Source organism: Nesoenas mayeri (assembly GCF_963082525.1).
Source record: "Nesoenas mayeri genome assembly, chromosome: 6".
Lineage (NCBI taxonomy): Eukaryota > Metazoa > Chordata > Aves > Columbiformes > Columbidae > Nesoenas > Nesoenas mayeri.
Window position 1 is genome coordinate 29,256,158 of NC_137545.1, and position 11,089 is coordinate 29,267,246.

Below are 11,089 nucleotides of genomic sequence, written 5' to 3' on the forward strand. Positions count from 1 at the left end.
AGAGAGATGTGTGACTGCTTGGAAAAACACAGCCCTACCACCCCAGCAGTTACAGTGCTCTAATTCAGAGGCCGGACTTGGCTGTTGCCTTTTATCTGTATAATGCTTAGGGAGAAGCTCAGCTGGAAGATCTGCACAAAGGACAGTCCTTTCACCCACGTTGTCAAGCCAGCGCACAGCCCATGCTGTACTAAGCTTGTGTTGTCTGCTGGCCTCTTCCTTGCTCACCATTTACTTCTACCTACCCTGTCCTCTGGGCTCTGCCCGTGTCCCCTGAATATCCAGGGTTCCTCTAATATTCCTGACGCTGCCACCTTTTTAGGGGACTGGAGTAGGTCCTATCTCATGGCCACTTGGCTGTCACATTTGAGCTGTCTGTTCCATGAGGGCTCTACGAGGACTGTCATTACTGCAATGAATGGGAAATTCTGGGCGTTATGGTCCCAGAAAAACTTTAAATCCTCTCTGCCCTTCTGCAGCCTTAAGTGAAGGAAGACAGTGATCGCCTCTCCTGCCTTATCACTGCTGCCTCTGCTGTCCTTTGTGGTGTTTTTGTCACTGACTTGTGTGCTGGGAAAACCCACTGCAGCCATGGGTAGGGTTGGGATGTGGATCCTCCAGGGTGGACTTGGAGCTGCAGTTTTGGATTCTCTTATCTCAGTGGCTTTTTTCTTTCCCTGGCTGCTACCTCCCAGAGCTCTCTGCCTGCTGTTGTTGTGGAAACTTTCCCTGCTACTGTCAATGGCACTGTGGAAGGAGGCGCTTCATCTGAAAGATCTGACATGCCCCCAGGATTTCTGTTCAAGGTGAGTGCTTGCTGGTGGGGCACTGAGGTCCTGGTGATTTTTTTCCTGTAATGAATTAACTGGCCGTGGGCTATGCCTCAGAGAAAGGTAGAAAGGCAATTGAAGGAGAGATACACCTTCCTCTCCAGCAGCCCAGCTTCATGCAGTTCCAGATGCTTCAAAGGACCATATAAGAACATCGGTTTCTAAATGTCTGGCTGTGCTGTATAGCAAAACCCCTCCTTCTCTCTGCTGCTCAGCCACAGACTCTGGGTAGTAGGTAAGAAGTTGTGCTCCAAACTGGAAAGGTTTGATGCAAGTGGCAAATGAAGAAGAGTTGGAAACACCACTAGGGTCAGATGACTTTGTGTTTGGGGAAATTAGAAAGCCAGGATGAACAGAAAAATATAGGATTAGACAGGGAAGTAATGGTGGGTATCCTGGATATGCCAAAGATCATTTGCAACTTGTTTTGAAGGTGTGGAGGAAGGAGTGATTCTGAGTGAGGACAGGCCACAAATTTAACACACATAATGCAATATGGTAGCAAAACAGCACAAATGCATCATGCCCTGAAAGAGAGAAATGACAGTCTCCTTTTTTATTTGTTTAACCTGCTATAGGAATGCTTTTCTTCTGCTTCAGTCATGTCCATGCATCCTTTTTTTTTGTTGTTGTTGTTTTCCCCTGGGAGACCTACCGAAAGCTGAAGAATGACAAAACTCTGAAGAACAATAGGAGACTCATCATGTTTTGACTTGTTACAAGCAGCATTATAGACTGTGGTGCTTGAAGTGGAGAGCTGTGGTATGAAATAAAACAGTTGTAATGCAGATGCTGATAGGAATCAGGATGAATACCAAAGAGAAAACATGGCAGGATACAATCATTTGAAGATCCAAACTGATACTCTTCTCTATGTTTCTCCTCTCTTCTTGCTGTGACAGAGACTGGAGGCTATAATCTCTAATGATCTTGCAGTTCAGCTGCAAAAATAATACAGGACACCATCTGAGTGAATACAGGCTTTCTACCTTGGGAAGTTTTTAGGCCCATACTGTGGGAATTCAGCCCTCCTAAGGAAGGGATGGGGAGGTGTTGGCGCATAACAAGTTGAGTGAGACTCACCAGGATGCCCTTGTGGCAAAGGTGAGCTGCGTGCCAGGCTGTGTGAACAAGCATGTAGCCATTAGATGAAGGGAAGTGGTTATTCCTGTGCATGTGGCATTTTTGACCCAAGCTTGTGCTGCTTTGAGCAGCAGGTTGGATCAGATGGCCTCCAAAGGTGCCTCCCAGCCTGAATCATCCAGTGAATCAATGCAGTGGGAAGACTTGTTACCTGCTACAAAGCTGTGTGAGAGAAGGCTGGGCTCATCCAAGCTCTCCTCTCCTCTCTCCATAGGTCCAGGCCATGCATGATTACACAGCCACTGACAGTGATGAGCTGCAACTGAAGGCTGGGGATGTGGTGCTTGTGATTCCATTTGAGAACCCTGAGGAGCAGGTGAGTGGGGAAGACAGGGTGTGAACCTGGGCTGGGAGGGGCCAAGAGGACTTCCAGAGCTGCTTCTTCTTCCACTAACAGTTGGCTGGCTGGGTGCAGAGCCATCAGTTTGTGGCTGGGAACTGGTGAATGAGCCAGTTGTCCTTGAGCTTGAGGTTGGCTTTCTGCAACAGAGAAGGACTCTGCTTGTCTTTGGAAGGTAGAGAAGTTACCCCGCATAAAGCATGTGAACTAGCTGTGGCTTCTGTCCCTATCAGGGCATCTGAGCCAATGCAGTGGCTTCCTTGATCAGGGAGCCCAACAGAGCCTATACTTTGCCTCCTCACTGCTCCTGAACTTGATGCACATTCCCTGTGACCACTGCAATGCAGACTGTGGCACTGGCAGGAGTGACCCACAGCTTACAATGTTTTCTCCCCTTTTGAGAAACACTGGAGCTCTGGGAAAGCAGCTTGCCATGGATGATGTCTTGCACTTCAACATAGCAATGCCTATTTCCAAAAGACAGTGTTTGGTCAGGAGATGGCAGCAGAACCAAAGGCTGGAGCAGGATGCTCAGCCCCAGAGAACAGTCTTACTGCCCCTCTCCAACGTGAATTTAACTGGCAGTGTTTTTCTTTAATCTGAGCTATTTCTAGAAGCTTTGAGTAAATCTTCCTTGCTTGCTGTTTTTGAGGGCTTCCAGCTGATAAAGTCTGCAGCAGTTTTACTACTTTTGCTGAGGGAGGTGATGATTTTATAAAACTCATGCTCACGTCTCCAGGCTTTAGTTTGGAAAAGGGAATTCTCCAGCTTGATTCAGTAATCACTGAATTTGGGTTTGGCCAAGCCCAGACAAGATCTGGATTCCACAAGGGGTAAAGGGAAGGTGCTGTAGTTCACTGGCTACAGAAGATGTGGATCTTCTTTATGGCTCAGTTGTTGGCAAGGCAGATCTTGCCACTGGTTGTGAAATGGCAGCTATAATGTGCTGGCAGTTCGCACAGAGCTAGGTGCTCTGGAGGGAAGGGTTGTATGGGGAAGAGGGCAGCGATTCCTTCTGGAGACAGGACTCTGGGTGGGACTGCCCTGCACAACCACTTGTGACTGTTTCTTTCTCAGAAAGCTTTCTGCATGAGAAATGAGTGGCAGTTTGGCAGTTCCCCTAGTTTCTGTGGTAGGAGATGGCATTTGTGGAGCAGAGTTTTTCAATGCCATATGTTTGCACTCTAGCTGGATGTGGGTGCAACAGCCATGAACTCGAGACTCTCCAAGCTGCAGAGGGTGAGCTCTGAGTGTTGCTAACATGATGCTGTAGCCGCACTGAAGCCCTCTAACCCTCCTGCAGTGTATGGTGTGTTACAGCTCATTTCCCTAACCCTGACCACACCCAGCCAGAAAACGCTGGCTGTTAACATGGGCATGAACTATGCACGTGAGTGGAGGAAACTTAGGATCACGGGCTGTGATCCATGTCCCCATCTTGCAGCTTAGGTGTCAGTTTGTGGGTACATCAGCCAGGCTTAGATTCATCTCTCTTAGACAGAAGAAGGGGTTGAGGGCAGCAGCACTTCTAAGCTGGCACTTCAGGTGATGTGGTTCAAAACTGGGAAGAGTCAGTCCAGTGGGTCCTGGTGTCTAATTCCTACAGCTGAGGAGACCCTTCAGAGCAGGATGCCGTGGGAGTGATGCATGCTGTGTTGCACAGACGCTGTGTGCAAATTGATGAGCTTTTGTGCTTGCCGTGCTGTGAGCTGGAAGCTGCTTTCCAGACACTTGGGCCCAGTGTCTTCCACTTAGTCGTTTGTCTTCCTGATTTATGGCATGTCAGTCCTTCCTCAGCTCCTGCAGATGGCTGCTGCAGATGGGCTCCCGTCTCATGCTATTCCCATGACATCTCCTGAATGCTCAAATCTAAGAATCTAAGGCAGCAGCAAGGGCTGATGGCCTGCAGGCACCCAGTACAGCCTGCAAGGAGCAGGGTACTGAGGTACAGTGGCTCATCTGAGTTGCTGCCACATGAAACGTGCAGAAAACAGGACAAGAGGGCAGAAGCTGCAAAATGTCAGTCGAAAGCAATATGTGGCCCATGGATCACCCTGGGCAAGGGCCACATTACCCATTTGTTTTTAAAGAATAATTTTCGAGTGAGGGATTGCTGGACCTTGGGTAAAAACCCAGGTAACTCCTGCAAGTTCCAGGAAAGGAGAAGCGTCAAAACAACTATGCGAACTACACACACACACCTCGGTTCCCCATGGCTTAGAGCATCTGATTGCCTGAGCATTTTTGCCTGGCAAGTTACATAGCTGGATGTGATGATGTATCTCTAGATGAGCCTGACACATGCTCATCCAGAGGGTGGATGCAGAGCAAGCTGTCAAGTTTGGAGGTGGTGGTACCCTATGCAGTTCCATTGCCTCATGCTGCAATCTTAACGCATAGGCTTCCCCACTGTAAATGAGTGGGCACATTTGCATGTTGAGGCATGCTTCCATGGGGGCAACTCCAAGGCATGCAGTGATTAGAGTAGCTGCACATCTGAGCGGCAAGAAGTGCAGCTTTCCTACCTTGAATATCTTGTCTCCTTCATGTGCTTCAGATGGAACAGAAATCTTGGTGCTGGACAGCCTGCAGAGAGCAGGGAGAGGGTAGGGAGTCTGGTTCTCCTCCTGAACAGGTTCTACCAGACAGGATTCTATTTGCATCACTGTTTATATATCTATAGGTTTGGTGGCTAGGGAGGACCCTTGTGAGAGACCTTGAGTCTTAAATCTTGTGTAGCACAGGTTGAGGAGTTTTGTCAATCACATCTTGCATCAAGCACAACAGCCTGTTGCATTTTGGGAAGGTGGCTTGAACTCCTCAGCTCTCAGTTTTCATGGTCTGGATTTTCAGCATAGCAAGCAAGGCTCATTTTGCCTCTGTAAGCTCTCTAAAATGCTAATCGCTCAGGTGCCTGGGGATAAGAACCCCCAAGGAATGATTCATCCTTTCCAAAGGCCAGCACCCCGGATGAATGAGTGAATTACACTGTGGAGATGTCCATTTCTTCTCTGACTATAGAGAACACTAGAGCCCTCATATATAGATAATGAAAGGTGGGGTTGGTGGTTTCCATCTTGTAGTTCTAGAGACCTTCTTTGGTATAATATCTCCTGCTTCAGTGGGTGTAAATTATGATTTTTACACTGGCTTACAATTTCACTGTCTCAGAACACTTTGGGTCAGATCGGAATTTTGGTACCAACCCTTTTGGGATGGAGCCTTTTCAGTGTTTAAAAGGGAGTGAAAGCATTTTTTTACCTTCTCCCTTGTCTTCCTCCTGGATTGTCTCCAAGCCAACTACAAGCATGGCTTTAGTATGCCTTGACACCTCCTTCCTTGGCCTGCACTTGGTAAGAAAAATCCCCACTCACATCTATTCCTCAGCACCTGATCTCTGTCTTCTCCTCCAGGATGAAGGATGGCTGATGGGTGTGAAGGAGTCTGACTGGATCCAGCATAAGGAACTTGACCAATGCCGAGGAGTTTTCCCAGAGAATTTCACCGAACGGGTGCAGTGAAAGCCCAGCCCACCAGCTGCATTTCTGCTGGAAGAAAGCAAGTGTTCTCAAAATTGATAAAGAACAGTGGAAAGAAAAGAAGAGAATTTTAAAGGAACAGAAGCCTGAAAAAAATGTCAACTTTAAGGGTGTGTTCTTCTCAAAGGGCAAGGTTTCAGAAGTAAATTGGAATTCAAAGTGTTATCAAAATATATACATATTGATTATGATAAGGCAAGTCAAATACCCTTTCCCCCTTTAACAGCATTTGGATTCAGAGGACTGATGCAGAAGCAAATCAGTGTGGTTCTTTAAATACTGCATTGACTGAATTGGCGAGATGTTGGTCTGACCCCCGGAGAGGCAGTATTTGTCTAGTGGCTTGAGAGCAGAAGAAGCTGTGTTTGCTCTTGGGTGGGCTCATCTGTTTTGTCTCGAAGGTGGCTTGCATGACAACCATAAAAATTCAGCCTTCCCTACATGTTCAGCCTTCAATAGGCCAAACTTTCTGTTATGCTGTTGAAAAAAAATATTTAGTGTATAGTGTTCACCAATACAATGTATGTGTGTGTGTGTATGTATTTTATTTTCTTCCTTTAAAACAATGTTACACAAACTGTGACTTTGTACATGTAAAGACAGAAGAAACTACATGGAAGGGACATGGAGAAGATGAAACGTGTGAAGCTGTGCTCAGTCCGAAGTTCTTTCAAATGCAGATACCTAAATTCTTGCAATAGTATTGGCCTGTGAAATGCTAAGAGGAATGGACAAATTGAAGAGGGGTAGCCAGATAAAACAAGCAGATGCCATTTAGATAGCTCTGAAATTTAGGAGAGACCCCCCAAGGCCCCCTAGGTGGTTTCAGGAAAGCTTAGATTCATGTGGGTAGAAGATAGCTCTCAGATCTGGCTGGTTAGAAGATTTGCTTTTAAAGAAAGAGATAAGAGAAGAAAAATTTTCTTCTGAAAGAATGTCTAAGAAAAAAAATATTGCTTTCTGTGTCTTTAATCGGCATTGTTATTTGTGGAATCGTATTTCTTATTTTCCTTTGGAGGGTTCTGTAAGTGAAATATTGTTAGATCAGCTTTCTCCAGTGCTGTGCTGGTGATCAAGTTAACCTCTACGAAAACTGGACTCTTGAAATACTCATTTAAAATGGCTGCATGACTTCATGGTATTTTAATGCATTAGAAAGGAAGGCAAGAATATCAAAGTGTCAGTGTCAAGAAGACATTCTGCAGTCTAATACTGATGCTGAGACCTTTCCTTTGCTCCCGTTTGTTTTTGAATTTTGTTTCTTTAGTTTAAATAAGCAGATGACAAGGCTATTTCAAAGTGCATTTTACACTTGTTAAAATAAGCCGGTCTGACCCTCCAAGACTCTAAAGTCCCACAAAGGTACTTTAAACTTTACTTGAATACTGATGCAGCTGGCAAGCAGGTCAGGCTATTATCATTTTTGTATGGCTTCACATACCCCTGATGTTACTGCCTTGAAGGGATTTTTAACAGTGAGGTTATTTCCTGCTGTAAAGGGACAAGATCACTCTCTGAAATAATCTTCCTAACTGTTAGGAGCTGGCTTTTGTCAAAGATGCACCGAATGCTGACACACACTACTGAAAATCCCACCTTTTCCAATCTGTTCTGATTATTTGTAGGACAACAGAAAAAAACATTGTAGGGCAAAAGTGGATTTTTTTTTTTTCTTAAATTTTAGTTCAGAGGGACAGAAAAGATTAGAAAATGTATTCTCATAAATGAAAGAATTGCTGGAGTTCCTCCTGCTTACAGCTTGGGAGATGATCCGTGCTAGTTATTTACAGCAATGTAACAAACATCAAAATCTGTTCTATAAATCCCTTCTCTCTCTTATTTATTTTTTTTTTTTAAATAAACATGCAGGAATTTAGATTTTGCATCACTGCTACAAAATCCAATAGTATTTAGGAGTAACTGCTCACAATACAGAAGGACTGGACTCCACAAGTTATAGTATGGTGAGCCATTGCTTTAGAATACTGCCTGGTTTGATATATTTTTTTCTTTTTTTCACCAGGGTTGTCTTTATTATTACTCATTTTTTCCAAAATATCTATTTTTATGCATTCGTGACTCCCATTACTCCTTTAAAGAATATTCATAGAAAAAATATACCTTTAAATATACATAGAAATATATATATATATTAAAAAGCGGGTTGATCCAATTAACATAATGCTCTCAGCTTAAAATGTTTATTTTTATGCAAAACCTGTGGATTATGGTTGGGTTTTTTTTTTTAAAGACAAGATTCTAAGTACCAGACCTGTGATTTTTTTTGTCTTGCAAGTAATTGTTCTAGACCATTTAGAAAACTGTGCTGATATCTAATTTATTGTGGGGTTTTTGCTGTTTTTCTTGTTGTCTTCTGCTGTGTTTGAACCAGATGACTGTCCCAACAAAAATCCTGGTAAGGCCTTTTCATTTTATTGAGCTTGCAAAGCAACTATCCAGTACTGTATTGTCCCTGCAGAAGTGGTAGCACTCTGCAAAATAGGGATGTTGTTTTCAGGTCACATGAGTGATGCTCTAATATTGCTAGTGGGGAGGATGTCGCGTCTCTCTGCATTTGCTTCCCTCCAGCCCAAATATCCCAGTCCCCAGACCCCCTTGCTTAGAGCAGGTAGGGTGGGTTACCCAGATCCTGCGTTGATCACAAATAAGTGGTGCCAGCACATCTCAAATGCGGGAGCGGACCCACACTGTATAAATTGCCTTATGTGACAGGAGGGTGGCACAGCAGGAAACCTGTGGATGGCGATGTTGTTTGGAGCCAGGAGATCTTCTCTCCTGGGTCACGTTCAGCCCATTGTAAACAGCCACAACTCTGTGCATTTTCAGTGTTTTTGCATCTGCTAAATACCTTGATTCTGGTTGGTATTACCTGGTGAAATGAATTTCCCGTTTTCTTTGGCTTAGGACTGATTGAAGTAGAAAGGACAGTAAACTCCCAAGTAGGCTGTGCCCACGGTGGTTTTTCAGTTTGCAGGCTGAACTGAAAAATCTGGGGAAAAAAGTTGTAAGGGTGACCTGAAGTTGTAAGGGTGACCTGAGACAATTTTTTTTTTCATTTTCTCAGTGAAATGGAAAAGGGAAAAATCAAAACATGAAAAAAAAAAGTATTTCAAACCAAAACAAAGCATTTAATTTGTAGGGTTGCTTTTTCACTTTTTAAAAACCATTATGACTTGCGCTATAACAAGTTGTTTTGAAGCAAAAATGTGAAACCTTCTGTTTTGAAAATGCTGAAAGAAGATGTTTTAATGTTAATGGTCTTTTTTGCCTTTGCCTTTTTTTCTTAATCTGATGACTGGTTTCAGTTAACCCTAAACTGCATATTTGGTGAATATATTATCCACTGAATAGAACCCGGAGAAGCCTGTTGCCCAGTTCTGCTCCACTGACAGGTGCACTGGTCACATTTCAGGGATTGCCTGGTATCTGGCCCAGCAAAGCTGCTGTTTCCCGTTTAATAATCTTCCACTTGATTATTTTACTGGGTGAATAATAAAAGCATCTCTCATCCCATGCCATGGACTGGTTTTGTAGCCTGGCTTAGACGTTCTCACTCTGTTGGTCTCAGCTTGGTCTCAGATTTATGACTACAGATTTATGATGCTACTCCAGTTTGAGCCTAATCCCATCGTGCAGTGGGAATTATCATTTGCCCAACTGATAAGTAAGAAATAAGACATTGCTTTTTCTCCCTTTTTCTATCTTAGCAATGTCAGTAATATATCTTTATTAAGTAGAATTAGGGAAAGGGTCCCTGGCAAACATGAATGTGTTGTTCCAGGCAGAATCCTGCATGCTCTGTGTCGCTTTCCATGGGCATTCCTCAGCTGCCGGCTTTTACTACCTTTGTGTTTCTTGGCTGTGAAGGAGGTGCAGTAGAAGGGGTTATGCGGGCTTCATTCCAGCTGCTCAGAGCTAGTTCTGCTTTGCAATCTGTTTGCCACAATCCTTGAAGCCTTTTTCACAGTTGCAGAACCCTTTCTTGTCCCACTATCCAAAGACCATGGCCAAGGCAAACACCACCAGGTCAAAGTGGGTCTCTCTTTTGTGACCTGAAACAGGTGTAAGGGCTCCTTATTCTGCCTGGAATTGGGGTGTCAGCTCAGTTAAGTTTTGCAACAGTCTCTTGAAGGGAAAAGGCCCAAGGCTAAGGAGATGCTGGGGGAGGATGGAGGGATGATACATTATCTTTTTCTTTTTGGGATGATGCACTAACTGCCTCGCTTCTGGGTTCCAGAAAAGTCCAGAACCTCTTTATTTAGGGCTGACAACAAAATGTGAGTGGTCAGAATGAGCATGATCAATATGATCATAAGCGTCTCTTTCCCTTAAACACTTCATGTTTCATCTGTGCCAGATGGATTGAATGCTCTCTGCCACTATTGTAGATGTTTTGGATGCTGTGCAGTCCTTTGCTGGAGGATGCAGAGGTGTCTCAGCCCCTTCTGGGAAGAGCTACTGATCTTCCACAGACAAGACCTGTGTGCTTCTAACACAGTAGCCTCTGATTTCAGTTGCCTCTGTGTCTTTCAGCATCTGGCCCAGCTCTACAGCTCCTCCTGCTTCCCAAGCTCTCTCATGCTCTTTGAGGATGATGGTAGCACAGGACACTTCCTACCAGCCTGAAGTGTCAAGCTATAGGATGCGCTAACTTGTATCCATCAGCAAATCCTCCACGGTGCAGCTTGCTAATGCTGATATCAGGAAAACAAGCAGCAGCTTTTCTTCTCTGCGCTGCCAAAGGGGAGATATTTCTTGCCACACAGGTACCATCACACCCGGCACTGGTGCAGACACCTCTTCGGTTTAGGCATTTCTAGTAGCAAACTCCAGATGGAAAGGGGACCTGTGTGGTGGCTAGAGCTGGGCTGTGCACCAGCCCTTGCAAAGCGTGGGGTCTGTCGCTGGTGCACAGGAGCTGAGAGTTAGAAAGCCATTTCAGAAATTCCCTTGTATTTTGATGTGTCTTGTGGCTAGAATTCCTTCACCTGCTTTTACAGTGTATTCTGCTAATCCTGCCCCTAGTCTGCGTTTCACGTAGATGGTCCCTGTTGAAACTTGCCAGATGCAGTCCTGGGCTTATTGCTTCTCTTTAACTGAATCAAGTGGCAATGACTTTGGCAATGTATTGGCAATCTTTATTCCTTCTGTTAATTCAGTCTCTGAGTTTAACCACAATGACCTGAGAAATGTTTGGGGTTTGAGTGTTTTTTTTT

The 11,089-nt window shown here is 44.6% G+C and overlaps 1 protein-coding gene across 5 annotated transcripts in view; it reads left to right on the forward strand.

Annotated features, from left to right (window-relative positions):
* The window catches only part of BIN1 (bridging integrator 1), a gene marked incomplete at both ends in the record, with an annotated part of 93,182 nt that extends 87,348 nt beyond the window's left edge, over positions 1-5,834 (forward strand). For all 5 annotated transcript variants that reach the window (XM_080347106.1, XM_080347109.1, XM_080347107.1 and 2 more), the window contains 3 exons: positions 696-806; positions 2,188-2,289; positions 5,727-5,834. In XM_080347106.1, the coding sequence (XP_080203232.1) occupies positions 696-806; positions 2,188-2,289; positions 5,727-5,834 (321 nt within the window). The remainder of the gene's footprint in view (positions 1-695; positions 807-2,187; positions 2,290-5,726) is intronic.
* Between the last annotated feature and the right edge of the window lie 5,255 nt (positions 5,835-11,089).